General features: G+C 35.7%; 1 protein-coding gene across 1 annotated transcript in view; it reads left to right on the top strand.

Moving 5' to 3' along the window:
• LOC101884360 (adenylate cyclase 9) overlaps nucleotides 1–22,196 on the top strand; it is a 147,140-nt gene that overhangs the window by 101,159 nt on the left and 23,785 nt on the right. Inside the window, exon 4 of the mRNA XM_073944153.1 lies at nucleotides 20,276–20,436. Coding sequence (XP_073800254.1) covers nucleotides 20,276–20,436 — 161 coding nt within the window. The remainder of the gene's footprint in view (nucleotides 1–20,275; nucleotides 20,437–22,196) is intronic.

The following is a 22,196-nucleotide window of genomic DNA, read 5'->3' as shown; positions in this document are numbered from 1 at the left end:
ATGTTTTGGATTTTGTTTTTCCTTAATACTAAAAACCTTTATTTAAAAAGTGCATGATGTGTGTACTTTGTTCTCTTTGACTAATATTTAAATTTGTTTGATGATCTGAAGCATTAAAGTGCAACACATGCAAAAAAAAAAAAAACAAAAAAAAAAACTATTTAGTAAGAGTTCAAATACACTTTTCACACCATAACGAGCATGCCTTAAGTTGATCAAGAGTGGTGGTACTTTCTACAAAATGACTTAATTATATGTAATTAAATAACTGTAAAAAAAATCCATAATTTTACGGTTTATTTCCGGCAGCTGGGGTACTGGGAAAAAAATCGTAAATGAAATTAAATTACAGAAATTTACCAGAAATTTAAATGTAAGTAAATTTCTGTAATTTAATATCTGTTATTTTGCTGTTTATTTCTGTAATTTAACGACTGTTGTTTTATGGGGTTTTTTCCGGCACCCCAGATTTTTTTTTTTTTTTTTACAGTGAACGTGTATTTAAAGAGAATGCTTCAAATTTCAGTGGTAATATTTTGTATAAATATTCAATAAATAAAATTAAATCGATAAAATAAACTTAATAAAATAAATAATGTGATAAAATCCATCCTAAAGAACTATCATATCAGAATGATTTCTAAAGGATCCTGTGAAACTGAAAATTGCTTTAATAACACTGATAATAATTTATCTTTGAATCACAAAGAAAAAATACATTTTACAAAAAAAAAAAAAAAAAAATATATATATATATATATATATATATATATATATATATATATATATATATATTTATTTATTTATTTATTTATTTATTTTTTATTTATTTATTTTTTTTAACTGTAATAATATTTTGTAATTTTGCTGTTTTAACTGTAGAAATCTTACTCACACCTAAACCTTTTAATAGTGTGTTTTGTTGATAAATGTATCATTTAATTATGCAAAATAAGCAAATACATTTTATGAATTTATAAGTGCACAAAGCAAATTATATTTAGAGAAACACAATTAATATAAAACAAACTAATATTGATTTTTTATTTATTCATTTATTTTTCTGGATGATGCTTGTACATTAAGAAAAACTATTAGTAACTTTACTTAAAATAGTGAGTAAACCTGTTGTCTTAAAAGCAACACTTTATTTTAAGTTGATTTTATTATTTTAAATTTAAGTTGATTTTACTTACAAAAAAGTCAGTAAAACTATTGACTTAACTTGTATTATGCACATAGTTTAACTATGCACATAGTTTTACTTAATAATTATAAGCCAATGAGTTTACTCTCTTTTTTTTTTAAAGTAAAGTCAACTAATCGCTTTTGACAGTGTATAGATTTGGTCCTGTGCAGGCAGAGAGCTGCTGTTCAGAAATGCTGATTCAGTGAGCCACTTTCCGCACACGTTCACAAGCCGCACTCCTGAGGGAAAGCCTAAAAAAGGGCCGTGTTTCAGAACTCAGTGACACACTTCTCTGCGGGAGGAGAGGTTTTTGAAGGCGAAAAGAAGTGATTGATGGGCCTCAGCCGAGACCTGCACTATAATCAATAGCATCGATCAGTCTGTTACTCGGCTGTCAGAGCAGCGCTGCGTCCCGATCCTCGCTGTGTGAGCGGCCGAACCATCCGGAGCATCCGTTTGGGATAAATGACGTTCAGCGAGCTGGAAGGCTTTGAACGACCCTGAGATTCATCTTGACATCTCTAAAGGGACGACAGCTGAATGCAGCTTCTCCGTTCAAAGGGAAGCCAAACTGTTTTACTTGCCATCTGAGTCAGTGTTTGTGCTGATATTCAAAGATAAAAGCTGGAGAAGTTACAAATGCCACAAAGGGGATTTCTTCTGTCTCACTGAGACTGCAGAATCTGCATAAAACTCATAGTATATCGCCAATCACAAGTCCAAATGCATTGGCGTTGGAATAGTGTGTGTACAGGGGTGTTCATTTCTAAAATAATAATAATAAACTTTATTAGTAATGTGCTTTTCTTAGACTCAAAGCCCTACAAGGCAAAATACTAACAATACAAGGCAAGTAGAAACAGCACAACAATAAAAAGAGCGAAGCGGCATTCCTAATGCTGATGGGTAGGTTATTCCACAGCTTCGATATAGCACTTTTACAATGTCAAAGCCGCTAAACAAAGAAGTTCTGGCAAACTGAAACTGCTTCAGTCCAATAAAGATGTATTGAATTCTTCCTTTGCTGGGTTTTCATCACCCTGTGCTTAAAGGATCTTTCAAGTTTTCTGGAAATAGGCTCATTTTACAACTCCAGGGTTAAACTTTCATTCATTTTCTTTTTTGGCTTAGTCTCTATATTAATCTGGGGTCGTCACAGTGGAATGAACCACCAACTTATGCAGTATATGTTTTATGCAGCAGATTTATACTTTCGGCGGGCGCCGCATCGCACACCTCCACTGATTGACTGCGTGAAACGGACGAGGTTTTTACACTTTCCGCGTTCATTGTTGTGGAAAGCTGGGCGGTTAAAAAAAACTGACTGTAAAGTCAGATAAACAGGGAAGTAGGAAGTTTCCGAAACTATGTCAAATCATTAATATCATTCAGTATTATTATTATGATTTTTATAAATTGTTTTAAAGGGCACCTATCTACTTTTCAAGCTGTTTGGATAGACATGTGTGTAGGTATAGTATATAGAAGTATATATAGAATAGTATATAGACCGTATAGTACAGGGGTTCTCAAAGTGGGGGTCGTGGGACATTGACAAGGGGTCGCTTGGTGATATCCAAAACTCAAATAAATTTTATTAAACTATTAGAATTACCATATTTTATTCATAATCGACAGAATATAGTTAATAGTTGCATTAAAGAAACAACAACATAAAAATAACAATCAGCCATCAGCCTTTAATTTTAAAAGCAAAATGTAATTTAATCCATAAATGACTTTAAAAAACATTTTATGGCTAATAGACTGTTGCATTTTTGTGTTGTCAATAAGCTCATGTTTATATTTGCCTATAGTTGTGTCTGCAACATTTACATATTTACAGTACAACCACCTTGAAAAATGGGGGTCGCGAGCCACTGATATGATTATTTTTGGGGTCGCAGGCTGAAAAGTTTGGGAACCCCTGGTATAGTATACAGATTGGGGTGATATAAACACACCCAGTCCTTTTTTTTTTTTTTCAATTTAACAACATAAAAACGATGGACCTATTGGAGTGGTCTTTAGACCGACCGCAACTTGACGTAGGAGTGCGTCCCCCCGCCCACCAATATTGATGACTGCTGCGCGCATTAAAATGTCTCCGTAGTAACGCATATAATCATATCAACAAGACCAGACGAGCACAAAGCAACAAGGAATAAAAGGTCTGTTGAGTTCGCTAGGAACATCAATCATCATCAAACGTGATCAAGAAGAGTGAGTTTAAAATGTTTTAAAACAGCGCATGTGTGTAATAAATTACAGCGATTTACTTCAGATTTACTTCATCAGCACAGCCACATGTCAGAACAATTATAAAGGAAGATGCTTCAATTCTGGTTTGTGGACGTTAAATCAGGTTTATTTTGTACAATAACATAACAGATATCCACACAGCAGTGGAGATTAACCTGTATCCTGTTATATATGCGTGCAAAAAGAGTGCAAAGCTAAACGCGTGCACTGTCTCTGTGTCTGTGTGTGTCTGCGCTATGTGTGTGTGTCTGCGCTATGTGTGTGTGTGTGTCTGCGCTGTGTGTTTGTGCGTGAACTTTGTAACGACATTGTGTGTGACTCATGGTTGCAACCTCAAAAAAATGCATTAAATACTCATTGGTAAAGTTTTTACTGTAGCGTTTCTCACAAACATTACGTGAGATCTGCTTCCTGAGGCAGCCGAGGGTGGCGATTGAGACATGCTGCTGTGCTGACAGGCACCTGAGAACGGTGGGCGGGGAGGACTAGCCTTAAAGGGCCATGAAAGCCCCTCGTTTCAGCAGGGTGTTTTCACACCTCTACTTTGGAAAAAGTCAGAAGAGTGGGCGTGTCCAGGTCTGTTTGGGGGGGAGTGTCGAAGGAACTAAATCGGGATGGTGTGGGAGTGTCTATTTGGGCGCGCTGAGTTTCAGAGTCAAAACACACAAACACACGGGAGAAGGTGACTATTTAACCTTTGATTTGGCCCGCCATCCCATCTGAAAAGAGTGGGCGAATGATGGGGAGGCGATTGGGGTGAATGTCTTTGACAGAGAGCGTCATTTCCCGTTTAGCGTAACCTTTTGTTTCATTTATTGCTAAGTTACCAAAAAAGCAGACTGAAATTAAATGCTTCAATTAAATGTTGTAAATTAATCAGACTTTTAAGTAAAGTTTATTTATAAACTTCGAGAGGATCACATGCTTATGATTGATCACGGCTGGTCCCGCATTTTCCAATTTATGATTCACCAATCAGATGATTCCTAAGCCAGTATAAATACCCTCAGTTCCATATGACAGCCATATTCATTTTGAAGAATCCCCCCTTCCACCCCTACTCCTTCTCCTTTCCTAGATGGGTGGCACGGTGGCCCAGTGGTTAGCACTGTTGCCTCACAGCAAGAACATCACTGGTTATAGTCCTTACCAAGCCAGCCGACGTTTCTGTGTGGAGTTTACACGTTCTCCCCATGCTCACGTGTGTTTCCCCCAGGTTCCCCAGTTTCCTCCCACCAAAAACATGCAACTTAAGTTAATTGACTAATCCAAGTCGGCACTATAGACATGCTCTCAGTTAGTAGTTATCTCTTAAGAGCAATCACTATCTGTTCATTAGCTACTACAGCAGGGGAGTTCTCGAGATCAACCTAAGCTCAAACTCCCCGCTCGCCTTGCAAACAGGAGAGAGCCCCGGGCTCGAGGATCTTATGAGCCCAGGGCTTTTTCCTTTTTTTTCTAAGTGTGAACTCTTGAACATGTAACTACTGTCAGATAGAGAAAAATGCACAAGATATGTGCGAGCAAATCAAGGTAAAGGCAGGAGCAACTCGACTAGTGTATTCCGCATTGAACTCCATTGTGTTATAAATGGGATTGGTGATGTTTTTACTGTATTAAGTTTATTATTAATACTGTTGGCAACATGTGGTTAGCACTGTGGCCTCACAGCAAGAAGGTCGCTGGTTCGAGCCCGGGTTGGGTCAGTTAGCATTTCTGTGTGGAGTTAGCATGTTCTTCCCATGTTGGTGTGGGTTTCCTCCGGGTGCTCCTGTTCCCCCCCACAGCCCAAACATATGTGCGATGGTGAATTGGATGAAGTGAATTGGCCTTAGTGTATCTGTGTGAATGTGAGAGCGTATGGGTGTTTCCCATTAATGGGTTGTGGCTGGAAGGGCATCCCCTATGTAAAACATGCTGAAATAGTTGGCAGTTCATCCCGCTGTGGCAACCTCTGAAATAGAGACTAAGCCGAAGAAAAATAACTGAATAAGCTATCCTTTAAGTTCAACGCACACGATTAGCATTCTAAATGTAACAATCGTAACCCAAAGTCATTTGCCCTGGTGAAGTGGTCTATTTAATGTCATTTAAACTTTCAACATGAGTATAATAAGATCTTTCATTAAAAAAGCAAAAGTGGGTCAGTTTTGATTTCCTATTTCTGAAATGGCCTGCCAAATGAGAATTGAATGAAGGTGTACCTGTGCTCTCTCTCTTTATTCTTTTCTTCTTCTCTCAGTCTGCCTCTGCCGTTTGGCTCATTTGTTCTCGCAACCTCAGGCGAAATGTCAGTAGCATTGAGACGATGAATCATAAAACAGTCTGATTTAATGATAAAAGATGACCGGCGACAGCAGGCGCTGACAGTAGGGTGTGATTCAGAAACACGGTCATTGCTTATTCATTCTGAGCTGTCGCTGCATGTCCTCAAAGTGAATATTCCTCATGTCCAATCAATCAGAGAAGACGAAATCATAATGAGGAGAAGAAGAAAAACAGCGCTTCACAGTGTTTAATAGTTTATAGTAAGTTGTTAGTTCATCTGACAAACTAAAGACATGTATGCATGCAGTATATAACAAATGTACACTCACCGGCCACTTTATTAGGAACACCTTAGTTGTACCGGCTTGGACCTCTTTTTGCCTTAAGAACTGCCTATATCGTTCGTGGCATAGATTCAACAAGGTACTAGAAATAATCCTCAGAGATTTTGCTCCATATTGAGATGATGGCTTCACACTGTTGCTGCAGATTTCTTCCACACCAGCCATGATGGACGAAATTGTCTTGCATTTAGCTCTGCAAAATATGCAAAGTTCGGCCAACTTTAAAATGATTTTGAGGTGGAGGAGGGGAAGGAGGGAAAAGGTCGTCATCGCAGCTTGCGCCTATGGTTTATATATGGTGTCCTCGATCATTCATAGGAATTTGTGGGTACAAGAGAGATCTCAGGTCTGGTGGGAGCAAATTGTGGCGATGGACTACTTTCCTCATCCATGTTTCCTCTGTTGTTGTTGTTAACCATGTAAGCGTCTCCACACACCCTCTTACTTCTACGTCATTAAACCACAGCACCACGTTGTCACAAGTTTAATGACGTACAAAACGGAATGTCTCAAATCCGATCTGGGGTGCGTTTCCCGAACAACTACGGAACTCACGGCTGAATCATGGTACGATGCATCGTTTAGGAAAAGAACGACGTAGTGATGAGTGTTTCCCAAAACGCGTAGTTTCTCTGTCGCAGATCCATCACTTGAACCAAGTTTGTTATAACGTAAAATGCCCATAATGACACTCTAAATGGGGCGGAGGAACTACTTCTTTACAGAACCCTGTCATTTCTTTGTGCAAATTATATCGTTTTACACAAACACGCTTTTAAATAAAATCCAATATTAGTTTTGGTTAAAACATGCACTCGCTTTCTATATTAACTGAATTACATGTAAATGGCACATATATGTTTCCTTTACAAATATTGAGAATGACATATCCTATTCTACAACTAATCACTTACAAAAGCTAACACCTATCATAATATCATATATAAATCATATGAATAAATAAATACTGAGGCGATTTATTATAAAATGAAATGTAATACTTATTATATATTAGGAAATAAAAAAAATAATTTAATAATAATATTAATAATACTTATGATGATCATGAGGATGATGATGATGATGGTGATGATAATAATTATTGTTTTTATTATTATTTATTAGAAATAAAAAAATTATAATTTAATAATAATATTAGTGATGATGATGATGATTATTATTATTATTATTAATATTATTATGATTTTGATTATTATTATTAGTAGTAGTAGTAGTAGGGTATTGTTTATTTATTTATTATTATTATTTTTTTTTTTAGAAAAGTCTACTTTTACAATTTGACACTTGTAAACCACAGCAGAAAATTCTAACCGGCAGGCCCATGTCATATACAGAACAGATATTTAATAAATATCCCACTTTAAATTAAAATACTTAACGTATGCTTTTTGTTTTCACAAGCTTTGGAGACGTAACATAAATTCCGCTTTTAAATAATAGGTCACCTATAGCTTTCGCTTGAGGCTGTGTTCAAAATTACATCAAGGCTTTCAAAGTCACTGCAAATGGAGCACAACTGTACACATGAAGATCGCTAAAACTGTAAAAATAGTTTGAAAGCAAATTACACCTAAGAGAGATGACTTTAATGCTTTTTTATTTTTAACCATTCGAAGTTTAAATGTTAGAAGGTTCTGAATGAATAGGACATTGAGAGGATAAGTGGCAATACAACACAGCCAGGAACTATGTTTCAAACTACAGCTCCAGAGCTGTAGTCGCGAACACTCAAGTTTGCAACGCAGTTTGCGAATGTTTGTTGGAGCGACGGATTTGGGAAACGGCAAATCAACAAACTATGCTTGTAACAATGGAACCTTGCGACCTTAGTTGGCTAACAATGGTTTTGGGAAATGCACCCCTGCCTGTTTACATGACAGTCGCATTCTCACTTATCCGATTTATATATGATTTATTTCAACATATGAAGGAGGCCTGAAACCGATCTCTGAATATCCAAATGCATGCGTTTTCATGTGTACACGGCCATAAAACAGATCTGATCTGTGTCACATATGAGCAAAAAAATCTGAATTGGGGCACATTTACTGGCTGTGTAAACGGGGCCTTAGTCAGCATGCGAGCAACAGCATTGTACACAAGTTCTGACCAATGAAGAAAGGTTTGGTCAATGCCAACATAAAGTGAATTTCAGCTTACAAAGACATAATTGTCTTATAAATATATACAGTACTGTGTAAAAGTCTTAGCCCTCCAGTTACATTTGTTATTTTAGTGAGGGTATTATGACATTTAATACAACTTCACACTCTTCTTATTAAAATACAACCAGAATATAAAGGTAGTTGGATTTTTTTGGGGTCTAATTGTTTAAGACATATGGCAGAAAGAGTTAAAGAAAGATGGAGGAAAGAATGACAAATACTGGAGTCTTGGTTTGATCTGCATTTCTGCCAGATCTGTTGTCAATATTGAATGAATTATAGGACTGTGAATGCTGAAAAGTACAGACAGATTTTAATTTGTCGTGTAATTCCTACTAGAAAGCACCTCATTTGTATTAGTTTTATTTTTCAGCATGATAATGATCCCAAACACACTGCTAATTTAATGAATAATCATATTTGGAGAGAAAAACAGCTGATTAAACAAGCAAACAGTTATGAAGTGGCCTCCACAGAGTCCAGACCTGAATATTGTATACAGTTGTCAGGGCTCTGCCACTCTGGTCATGTAAATTCTTCTTTTGGTGGCAGAGTCCGGACACTAGTCATGTCTAGTTCTGTCCTGTTGTGCTCGGCTTGAGTTTTCTTGGGTCGAGCACTTGTTTCTGTCATTGTGTGTGTCTCCGTGTGTGCGCGCGCCTTCGTGGGCGTGCGCAGAGTGTGTGCGCCCCCACTTGATGCGCACACACTGTGTTAACTCATTATTAGTTTGTCATGTTCACCTGTTTGTGTCAATTTACTTTTGCTTTATAATCCCCTCATGTTTTCTGTCCTGTGCCAGTTCGTCATCTAAACTCCCCATGTGTACCTGCTGTTGTCGTGCCAACCCAGCCAAGTTTGTTAGTCTTTTAGTGTTATAGTTATGCTTTTCCCCCTCGGGGTGTTTTTTGTTCTTCTTTTGTTTTATTTGTATTATCAATAAATCATCCTGTGTTTGCACTTGAGTCCTCACTCCCTCATCCTTCCCGAACTGTGACAACAGTATGTTTAGGCAATGTTAATGAGCAGTATGAGATTCACCTGGAGAGAAAAAGAAAGATAGAACATGATAAATCTAATGAAGAACTCTTAGAAATAAATGTTGAAACATGCTTAGTATTAAATAGCAAATCATTTCAGAATACACTCAACAGAAAAGTTCAAGGTGCTAAAGAGGTCACGTTAACCATTTGCTTTTGAGGCCCGTCTTTTGATTTCAAAAGTAATTTTGTTCTGAATAGTGTGTACATACACTCAGAATATCCAATGAGCGGCAGTTCTGTGGGCACAAATGCCTTGTTGATGCCAGAGGTCAGAGGAGAATGGCCGGACTGGTTACAGCTGATAGAACAACAACAGTAACTCAAATAACCACTCATTACAACCGAGGCATGCAGAACACGTCCAACTTTGAGACAGATGAGCTACAGCAGCAGAAGACCACACCGGGTGCCACTCCTGTCAGCTAAGAACAGGAAACTGAGGCCACAATTCACACAGGATCACCAAAATTGCACAATAGAAGACTGGAGAAACATTGCCTGGTCAGATAAGTCTCGACTTCTGCAGCGATATATTTAGATGGTAGGGTCAGATTTTGGCATCAACAACATGAAAGCATGGATCCATCCTGCCTTGTATTAACAGTTAAGGCTGGTGGTGGTGGTGTAATGGTGTGGCCGATATCTTCTGGGCACACTTTAGGCCCAATAGTACCAAATCTGCAGCAACTGTGTGATGCTATCATGTCAATATGCACTAAAGTCTCTGAGGAATATTTCCAGTACCTTGTCGAATCTATGCCACGAAGGATTGAGGCAGTTCTAAAGGCAAAAGTGGGTCCAGCCCAGTACTAGTAAGGTGTACCTAATAAAGTGGCCGGTGAGTTTCCTATATTATCTGTTTGAATATTATCTTAGTTACCTAATACTTTTGCACAGTCTTGTATATTATAGGATCTACAGTATATCCTGTAATATTTGATCTAGGATGCTGTTGTGCATGTAGTTCCCTTCATACTGTCAGTCATCAGCAGGCAAAGCTTTCTGCCTCTGCGATTGTGAATTGACTGTGAATTGTGTCTGGTTGGCTTCAGGTCTGTGCAGTTCATCTGGAGATGTGACACTTTTAATTATCCGCCAGTGTTTTGTAGGAGGTGAGGCCTTTATTGTGCGTTAATTACGCTTAAGACCATCCGAGATGTTCCTCGTCTTCTTCCCCCGCTCGTGTTTGAGGAAGATAGAGCTGGAGAAAAGCTTATTTATAGAACCATTAAGATGCTTTGTGTTTGATCAGAGACTATTATGCGTGTTTTTTTGATTTTGCAGTCGGCGCAGGCAGATTGAAGAGAGTCTCCTGTGTGTTTTCAGCAGCTCTTGTCTCTCATTCATTCATTCAGACGAGAGTTTCTTTCAACGCCACGTCCCTGAGAGAAGAGAAGAAAAGAGAAGGAAAGCTGCTCCTGTTGTTTTGAACGCTTTAGTTTTCAAACGTCGACACATTACTCGTCCTAAGCGTTTCTCTGTTATTTGACCTTTTCTAAAATTAGCTGCTGAATAGGAAAAACATTTACAGCTAGTGCTGAACCACACGGTTGAATGAGCTACAGTCAGAGACTGAATAGGTTAATCATTTGACTTTTTTTAGTGTCAGAATTATTCGCCCTCCTGAGAATTTCTGTTTCAAATATTTCCCATATGATGTTTAACAGAGCAAGGACATTTTCTCTGTCTTTCCTATATTCTTGTTTCTTTTGGAGAAAGTCTTATTTTTTTATTTCGGCTAGAATGAAAGCAGTTTTTAATTTTTAAAAACCATTTTAAGGACAAAACTATTAAGTCCTTAAGCCTTTAAATGTCACTTTGAGCTGAAAACCAGTGTCTTGAAAAATATCTAGTCAAATATTATTTATTGTCATCATGGCAAAGATAAAATAAATCAGTTATTAGAAATGAGTTATTAAAACTATTATGTTTAGAATCATTGAAAGAAATCATCTCTCTGTTAAACAGAAACTGGGGGGAAATATACAGGTGGGCCTATAATTCTTCACGATCACTAGCGATCTAGCCCATGTAGATTGCTGGAGCACTACAATTCTACCCAGTGAACCAAACTACAACTACCATGATGCTTAGCGCCAATCAACACCTGCTACAGCTGCAAACTATCTGAACTAATACACACACACAGGTAAATATTGTTGTTACTGATATCGAGGACTATATACACAGCACTCACACACACACTTCTGGGCTGAGTCTTGTCTGTAACAACATAGCCACCTTCAAAAAGTGAGACCGGTAAATATCCAGAAAATTGACCGATAAATTTAAGAAATAGCTGTTCACACAGACATATAGACCTTTTTCTTAGAACGCAAAATTACCCATTATGCTTTGTGTGTATGCGCAAGGAGAATGCGAAGAACTTCCGGTCGGCAGTTAATGCGTGTAAACAGCACATTTGGACAGCTTTGAAACGATAGTTTTAATCTATTTTACCTGCTTTTATCCTCTTTGAACTAACACTGTTGTTCATCAGCACCATCTCCTGGACTGATCATTTAAAGAAATGCGATCTAATAGGATGGAAAACAGCTGCTGTGAGGCATTTCCCCCTCGTTGTCAGACGGCATCTTCTGCAGATTAAATGAAGCCTTGTCATCGCTAAAGTCAACATTTTCTCTTTATTTCAAATATATAATCAGCCCAAACAAATGTAATTCAACAAAATGTTTGACACACACGCGTAGCCTGTACTGTGCCTCTGACACACTGATTTAATAACTGTGACAAAGTGAAAATATAGGCTAGTGTCATTTCGAAATGACAGAAAAACACAAACCGTGGTAAAAACAACACACAAAATAAAACACAAACGGCTCGCGATTAGAATGAACAGCAAATCAGCCAGCAGAGGATCAATAACAGACTTTTATTGGTCAATTTTGTAAATTGCACGACTTTCATACCTGTTAAGTTTCATGCCAGTACTCTGGTTTGCTCTCTCTCTCTCTCTCTCTCTCTCTCTCTCTCTCTCTCTCTCTCTCTCTCTGTGTGTGTGTGTGTGTGTGTGTGTGTGTGTGTGTGTTAAAGAGCCGCTGAGCTAACAGCTGACAGGCCAGGAACACACACATACACTGTTATTTCTGACGGCTAACACGTGTACTAGGAGAATGTTTTTCTCGTATTTCTGACGCACTTGAACCACATGTGACAGATTATAACGGCTTTAACAGACACAATTCTAAGTTGTGTGTCACAAAAACACTCTGTTATCCATTAAAAACGTTATTGAAACCCATTTTCGGAGCGCAAATTACCAGTTGTACACGCTGTAAACGGAAGTTTTTAGCATTCTACCGGAAGACGCTGGTCGCTATGGCGCCCTCCATGCAGCAGCCATGAAAAAGGTCTATAGACAAAGCTGTGCAGTGAAACAATTTCCATTACTTTGGAGACAGTCAGGGCTCAAGAAACCAAGACATTTTAAGTTCTGTCACACCCTAAAAACCAAAGAACATAACTTTTCAGTTATGTATAGATTATATATATTTATATTCCTACAATGTATACATCTCAGTTTTTAAAAAGAGACCATCATGACTGCTTTTGTGATCCAAAGTCGTATATAAGTTGTGAATATAACCTTATGTGATATTTCAGGCGCATCATGAAGATCTGCAATGATATTCATCCTTAAACATTATTACTGGTCCATCAGACATGACGTGCATCAATAAATCTATGGCGGGCTGTGTGTGTGTGATGAAGAAATGAAGTCTGATGATGTTTTGCTGGTGTTAGAGCAGCATGCCAGATTCAGTCTGGATAACACCATCAATGGGATGTTTACAGTAGAGCTGATCAATATTTCAGCAGCCGCTCTGGAAACTTGCTCTTGCTACTTAATCAATACAAGTACAAACAGATACATGCAGAGTTTTTACGCTCTTTTGTTTTTTGACGAATCATGAATTGTTAATTATGTTTACCAATGAAGATGAAATAGACAGTGCATTGTGCAGAGATAAGCAGTCATTCCAGGATTAAATTTCACTTTGATTTACATTTGCATAATTCATATTCATGCGGTAGGTTAATTAGGTGTACCATATGGCCTCTGCCATAAATTATTGATATTAAATTCATTAATTTGTTTATTTATTGGGGGATTTGTTTCTTGTTTTGGATAAAAATTGGGTAAATTTGTAATATAATATAATATAATATAATATAATATAATATAATATAATATATCATAATATAATATAATATAATATAATATAATATAATTATCAGTATTTATCATTAATAATATTTTTTAATTTTTTTAGGTAATGAATTGCTTTGGAAAAAAAATGGCTAAATATATAATATAATTTTTATATATATTATAATATATTATATTATATTATATTATATTATTTTGTTGATAAAATATAACTTATTTATGTTTAATATATGATGTTAATTGCTTATTTTTTATTATAAAAAAAGTAGATTTTTTTTGTATAATTTTTTTTATTATATTAAATAATTTTATTAATGACTAAGCCAGTCGTAACTCATTCATCTCATAATAAAATGTCATATTTTTCTTCAATATTCAATATTCCCATTATTCAAAAATTTAATGTTCTCTTGTTGTTTATTCACACAGACACTTTTAAGTTGTTTTGTGGTATTTGTTTGATGTTATGCAAAGAATTGCTCAGAAATTCGTGAGTATCACCTCTGTAATTATCATTAGTGTGAAAACGGAACAAACGTTTTGTCATCATACTGCCCCCTAGTGTTCATTTTACATGCAAATTGCAGTCAAACGTGTGTTGAAGTACATTTGTTTTTTTTCGCAAATATATTGGCTGAAGCACGTATTTTCCAATGAGCCGGTGTTGTTTTTCCCTCAAGGTCACTGTGTTGGCGAACTGCCCGAAACGAGCTGATGCCTGTTAAATATTCATGGAGTTTAAGTGCTCTCGGTTCTCAACATTAAGTGTTGATTAGAAAGTGCCTGGTGCCAATAGAGAGGGAAGAGTATGTCCTATAGGTGGGTTGTCAAGCCCACTCATTTGTGTTAAGCACACTCAGAATCGCACAGTGTTTTCCAGAAACATGGTTGATTAGAAAGGCTCTGGTGCAGATTGGAGAGAGTGTCCTACTTCTTCTACGTGTTTTATTTGGAAATATTTGATGCGATATTTCAAGTTTGACTAATTTGCATTCACACCATTACGTTGTTTAGTGGTATTTATTTGTAACTTCACTATAATAATGCTTTATTCATTGATAATATGTTCCTGTAAATATCATTAATGTGAAAAGTAACAAACGGTACTGTCGTCATACTGCCCCCTAGTGTTCATTTCACCCACAATCTGCAGTCAAACCTATGTTGATGTTGTTTTTTTTTCCCCTAAAGTCACCATATTGGCGAAACGTCCAAAATGAGCTGTCCTTTGTTGATGCCTGTTAAAGATTCATGGGGTTTGAGAGTGTTCTCGATTCTCCACATTAAGTGTTGATTAGAAAGTGCCTGGTGCATATGAAAAGGGGAGAGTGTGTGCTACAGGTGGTTTGTCAAGCCCACTCACTTACGTTAGGCACACTCAGAATCGCACAGTGTTTTCCATAAACATGGTTGATAAGAAAGTGTCTGGTGCATATAGAGAGGGAATAGTGTGCTTATTACAGTCTAACGTATGTTGAAGTAAATTTTTTCGCAAATGTATAGGCTGAAGCATGTATTTTCCAATGAGCCAGTGTTGTTTTTCCATCAAGGTCACCGTGTTGGCGAACTGCCCGAAACGAGCCGATGCCTGTTAAATATTCATGGAGTTTAAGTGTTCTCGGTTCTCAACATAAAGTGTTGATTAGAAAGTGCCTGGTGCATTTAGAGAGGGAAGAGTATGTCCTATAGGTGTGTTGTCAAGCCCACTCATTTGTGTTAAGCACACTCAGAATCGCACAGTTTTTTTCCAGAAACATGGTTGATTAGAAAGTCTTTGGTGCAGATTGGAGAGAGTGTCCTACTTCTTCTACGTGTTTTATATGGAAATATTTGATGCTATATATTTGCAGACTAATTTGCATACACACCGTCACATTGTTTTGTGGTATTTATTTGTAACTTCACTATAATAATGCTTTATTCATTGATAATATGTTCCTGTTAATATCATTATTGTGAAAAGGAACAAATGTTATTGTCATCATACTGCCTCCTAGTGTTCATTTCACCCACAAACTGCAGTCAAACCTATGTTGATGTTGTTGTTTTTTCCCCTAAAGTCACCATGTTAGCGAACTGTCCAAAACGAGCTGTCCTTTGTTGATGCCTGTTAAAGATTCATGGGGTTTGAGAGTGTTCTCGATTCTCCACATTAAGTGTTGATTAGAAAGTGCCTGGTGCATATGGAAAGGGGAGAGTGTGTGCTACAGGTGGTTTGTCAAGCCCACTCACTTACGTTAGGCACACTCAGAATCGCACAGTGTTTTCCATAAACATGGTTGATAAGAAAGTGTCTGGTGCATATAGAGAGGGAATAGTGTGCTTATTACAGTCTAACGTATGTTGAAGTAAATTTTTTCGCAAATGTATAGGCTGAAGCACGTATTTTCCAATGAGCCGGTGTTGTTTTTCCATCAAGGTCACCGTGTTGGCGAACTGCCCGAAACGAGCCGATGCCTGTTAAATATTCATGGAGTTTAGGTGTTCTCGGTTCTCAACATAAAGTGTTGATTAGAAAGTGCCTGGTGCATTTAGAGAGGGAAGAGTATGTCCTATAGGTGTGTTGTCAAGCCCACTCATCTGTGTTAAGCACACTCAGAATCGCACAGTTTTTTCCAGAAACATGGTTGATTAGAAAGGCTCTGGTGCAGATTGAAGAGTGTGTCCTACTTCTTCTACGTGTTTTATTTGGAAATATTTGATGCGATATTTCAAGTTTGACTAATTTGCATTTACACCGTTACGTTATTTAGTGGTTATTCATTGATAATATGTTCCTGTAAATATCATTAATGTGAAAAAAGGAACAAACGTTATTGTCGTCATACTGCCCCCTAGTGTTCATTTCACCCACAAACTGCAGTCAAACCTATGTTGATGTTGTTTTTTTTCCCTAAGGTTACCCTTGTTGGCGAACCGTCCAAAACGAGCTGTCCTTTGTTGATGCCTGTTAAAGATTCATGGGGTTTGAGAGTCTTCTCGATTCTCAACATTGAGTGTTGATTAGAAAGTGCCTGGTGCATATGGAGGGGGAAGAGTGTGTCCTACAGGTGGTTTGTCAAGCCCACTCACCTGTGTGGAGCACACTCAAAATCGCACAGTGTTTTCCAGAAACGTGAAGTGTTGATAAGAAAGTGCCTGGTGCATATGGAGAGGGAAGAGTGTGTGCTTTCTTGTACACGTTTTATTCGCAAATTTTTGATGCAATATTTTATTTTTTTCTAGTTTGCATAGACGCTGAAAAGTTGTTTTGTGGTACTTATTTGGAACTGCACAGAAATAACGCTTTATTCGTCAATATTATGTCCCTGTTAATATCCTTAATGTGAAAAGGAACAAACGTTATTGTTGTCTAATTGCCCCCTAGTTAGTTAATGAACTGTCCAAAATGAGTTGTCGTTATTGTCATTATTGTTGAGTTGTCTTTATTGTTTTAAACGAGTTGTTGTTATTGTCGTTATCGTCGAGTTGTCGTTATTGTCCAAAACAAGTTGTCGTTATTGTCGTTATTGTCGAGTTGTGATTGTCCAAAACTAGTTGTCGTTATTGTTGAGTTGTTGTTATTGTTCAAAACTAGTTGTCGTTATTGTCGAGTTTTGATTGTCCAAAACTAGTTGTCGTTATTGTTGAGTTGTTGTTATTGTCCAAAACTAGTTGTCGTTATTGTCGTTATTGTCGAGTTGTGATTGTCCCAAACTAGTTGTCGTTATTGTTGAGTTGTTGTTATTGTTCAAAACTAGTTGTCGTTATTGTCGAGTTGTGATTGTCCAAAACTAGTTGTCGTTATTGTTGAGTTGTTGTTATTGTCCAAAACTAGTTGTCGTTATTGTTCAAAATGAGTTGTCATTATTGTTGTTATTGTTGAGTTGTGATTGTCCAAAACTAGTTGTTGATATTGTTGAGTTGTCGTTATTGTTCAAAACGAGTTATCGTTATTGTCGTTATTGTCAAGTTGTGATTGTCCAAAACTAGTTGTCGTTATTGTCGTCATACTTCCCCCTAATGTTCATTTCACCTACAAACTGCAGTCAAACGTATGTTGAAATTCCTTTTTCGTAAATATATAGGCTGAAGCACATATTTCCAATGAGCCTGTGTTGTTTTTCCTCAAGGTCACCATGTTAGTGAACTGTCCAAAACGAGTTGTCCTTTATTGAAGCCTGTTAAATATTCATGGAGTGTAAGAGTGTTCTCAGGCCGGCCCATATGGAGCGTCTCTGTGTCCCTTTTGTGCCGCGATCTCCTCTGACAGGTGAATTACAGGAACACAGGCACTCAGCACAAACATTGACATTGGCCCAGACGGGGTTTAGTCGCTCGCAGATATCTGACAGTGTTTTACCGACTCTATAAAACACTTCACCTCTCACAGCCGATGATTTCTCTTGCTTCCCTGTGGATTTTTATGTGCATCTCTGAGTGTCTTTCCAGAAAAAATAGAGAGACTGTGAGGAGGTTTGATCATTTGTCGTCTCGTCTGATGACTTTAGAGAAACAGTGAGCGCCTGCTGGGTGTGAATGGAGAAATCAGCACACAAATCATCTCTCAAACTAATGTCTTCTTTATTTAGAGCTGGAGATGCTGGATGCCAGTCGGGTTTCAGCTTGTTTTTTTTGTCGTCTGGTTTACTGATTTATTTTTGTGGGAATTGAAGGCAGTTTGATTGCAGATTTTTAGGAAGGATTGAGTAAATCTGTATTTCCCCTTCAGTGTTTGGACAGTGAATAATAAACTACACTGAACTGAGCTAAACTGAACTGAACTTAAACTCTGAAAACTGGACTGACACTGTTTCAATTTACTATGATCTTCTATGTGAAGCTGCTTTGACACAATCTACATTGTAAAAGAGCTATACAAATAAAGGTTATTTAAATACAGGAAAAATAAAGGAATTTAATTGTGGCAAGCTCTTATTTCGGTTGCAGATTGGATAAGGATAATAGAGTATATATGGTTGAAGTCATAATTATTAGCCCCCCTGAATTGTTAGCCCTGTTTAGTAAAATTTCTTTTATTTTGGCCGAAATAAAGCAAATAAGACTTTCTCCAGAAGAAAAAACATTATCAGACAGACATATTGTAAACATTTCCTTGCTCTGTTAAACATCATTTGGGAAACATTTAAAAAAGAAAAACAAATTCAAAGGAGGGGCTAATAATTCTGACTTTAACTTTATGTGAATAATAATTTCATTTATTCATTCATTTTCTTGTCGGCTTAGTCCCTTTTGAATATTAATTATTTAATATTAAATAATTAATATTAACATTTTATTCCTAAGGTTAAGTTGCTTGTAAATTTATCCTTTGATTTAATATATATATATATATATATTTTTTTTTTTTTAACATTTCTTATACATAACCTCATTGGATTAAGTTGCTTATATAGAAATATTTTTTCTCAATAATGTATGATTAATATAGAAATATTAGGTAAATTAGATGCAAAAAAATTAATATAATTTAATTATTATTTTAAAAATATATTTAATATTATTATTATATTTATCTTTTTTTCAGATCGGATGAGGATAATAGAGTATATACACATGTTATTTTCAACACATTACCTTATTAGATTAAGAGAAGTTGCTTTTATATATATTTGTTTTTTCTAATAATTTATTATTAATTTAGAAATAATAAGTTTAATAGATACAACCATTTAATTTAATTTAATTTTAAAATATATTTTTCATTATTATTTATTGTCTTATTTTTTCCAGATCGAATAAGATTAATAGAGTTTATGTATAAATATTGTTTTTTTTAAAACATTTTAATTTTGTGCCATTATAGAATTAAGTTGCTTGTATTTTTCTTTTATTTATCCCTTGATTTGATTTATCATTAATTTATTCATCTTTTATTTAATTTAGAAATTTACAATACATGTTTTTATTAGAAGTTGCTTTTATCTATAATTTTGTAATATTTTATTATTAATTTTTTAAAAAATAATAAATGAAAATATTAAGTATATTAGATTAAAAAATAATTTAACTGTTTTTAATATATATTTTTCATTTTTATTTTTTATCAATGTATTTTTTTCATTATTTTAGTTAAGTTGCTTGTAATTTTTTTTATTATTTTTACTTTAATTTAATTATTTTATATATATATATATATATATATATATATATATATATATATATATATATATATATATATATATATATATATATACATATATATATATATATACATATATATATATATATATATATATATATATATATACATATATATATATATATATACATATATATATATATATATATACATATATATATATATATATATATACATATATATATATATATACATATATATATATATATATACATATATATATATATACATATATATATATATATATATATATATATATATATACATACATATATATATACACATATATATATGACAATGTTATTAAATGAAAAACGTTTAATAAGTATTTTCATTAATGTGAGTTTGTTTAATAATGATGAATATTTAACTGTAATTGTATTTATTTTAATATTATTATTTTTTTTTTTTATATAAGAGACTGAATCCAGCACACTGAACATTGCTTGGCACCATGGCCCTTTTTTGCGCCATTTTTCATTTTCACCCAAAAAACTAAATTGTAATTTTTGACAATTTTATGGAAACTTCGGTCCATCCCTACTAGCAGAGTGATACATACCTACACTGATCTCTTTCTCTCTCTCTCTCTCTCTCTCTCTCTCTCTCTCTCTCTCTCTCTCTCTCTTTCTCTGTGTGTCCTCCGCAGGTCTTAAGACGTACCTGATATCAGGGCGGAAGGTGAAGTTGTGTCAGTGGATGAGTCCTCCTCCTCCGTCTGAGATCAGAGCGTCTGTCAGCTCCTCGTCCTTCAGTCCAGACGTCTCCGCATCGGCCGGCGCTCCCACAGACGCACCGGACAGAGCCAAGGTCAGCTTCACACACACAACAACATCTACAACACTACATCCTGCACATACCACATGTGCTTTATTCTGGAATGGTTTAATCAACAATATTAGCATGCAATGTTTTAGTCCATAGTTTTTTTTTTTTTAATGCCACAGTGTCTGTAATAGCTCTGGCACTGCTGCTGGTTTTCTTTTTAGTTATTTATTTATTTTGAAATGGCAATCACCAAATAAATAATAACATCCTCAGGAATTAATAACTACAATCCAAAGTAAAATACGATAGCAAAGTTTGCTTAAGGACCTTAAATGGTGTAATAGATCGAATGTTAGCAGGTAAATTATTCCAATCTGTTGGATCCTAAAGCTTTTTTACCCATAGAGTTTTTACAACTAGGAACAAATAAATAAGTCTGAACAGAATGTCTAGCTTGATAATTTGAGGAAAAAAATACAAAATATTGTTGTAAATAATAAGGATAGTCAAAATGAATACATTTAAATGTAATTTGAAGCCAATGAACATGTCGTCTTGTGTTGGCCACTGCAACAGATCATACATTAAACAATGATGTGTGTAAAAAGAACAACCCAGAACAAATCTGCAAAGTCTATTATATGGTGTATTAAGGGGAGCAAGATCTAATTTTAACGCACTCTGATAAACAAAATCACAATAATCAAAAATTAACAAAATAAGTTAAGTTTCTTGCTCTTCTCTAATGTAAATATCTATGGTTCTGCCCAAGTGGCAAGGGTTCTTTGGTACAACATCGTACCATTTTTTTCTGAGAGTGTAGTGCAGGGGTCAGCAACCCGAGGCTCTAGAGCTGCATGCGGCTCTTTAGCGCTGCCCTTGTGGCTCCCTGGAGCTTTTTCAAAGATGTTTGAAAATACAAAAAGATGGGGGAGGTTAATATATTTTTTTGTTTTAATATGATTTCTATAGGGGGACAAACATTTTTAACGTTTTCAAATGCTGTCAAAGTGTGTAGAATTAATATTTAATTTCAACATTTCTGTCAACGAAGATTTGCATCATAGCCTGCGACACACGTTTCTATCAGCAGGGCGGGATGCCAGGCAGGTGGCTGTTGTAAACAAACCAGGAGATAATAAAGCATGGAAAACTGTTCAAAGATGGTAGGACATATTAGAACACCTATTTGCAAACTTTAAAAACAAAACCAAGATAATACAAAAAAATAAAGATATACCTTTCTCCACTAAGACAGTGAAGGAAAGGGCTATTAAAATGGTAGGTAACATCACCGATCAGCAAACCAAGGACATTAATTCAGTGCCAGCATACTCAATTGCCTGTGATGTGACCGATATTCAACGCGTTTTTTTGCAGGTATGTGAACTCTGATGGGCCGCAAGAAGAAATGATCAAATTAATAACACTAAAAGACAAGAGGCTGTGCTGAAGTGTTTTAATGACAACGAAATAAACACCAACCACCTGATTTCAGTGGCTATTTAATCATGAAGGCTCATTATGTATTTGTAGCCAATTTAGTCATTTTTATAGTAGGCTAATACAGCTAATATAGATACATACAGAATGTGTTTCCTTCATTATAAAGCTTATTTAAGGCTTCAAATCTTTTGTGGCTCCAGACATATTTGTTTTTTGTTTTTTTGGTCCAATATGGCTCTTTCAACATTTTGGGTTGCCGACCCCTGGTGTAGTGGTACAGCTCTGGTAGTTTCAGTGTTAAATGAGACATCAGGTAAATATAATATGACTTAAATTTTTATTTTAAATGATAGTAT

Source organism: Danio rerio, chromosome 3, assembly GCF_049306965.1.
Source record: "Danio rerio strain Tuebingen ecotype United States chromosome 3, GRCz12tu, whole genome shotgun sequence".
NCBI lineage: Eukaryota > Metazoa > Chordata > Actinopteri > Cypriniformes > Danionidae > Danio > Danio rerio.
This window is presented reverse-complemented; position numbering and strand designations above follow the sequence as displayed.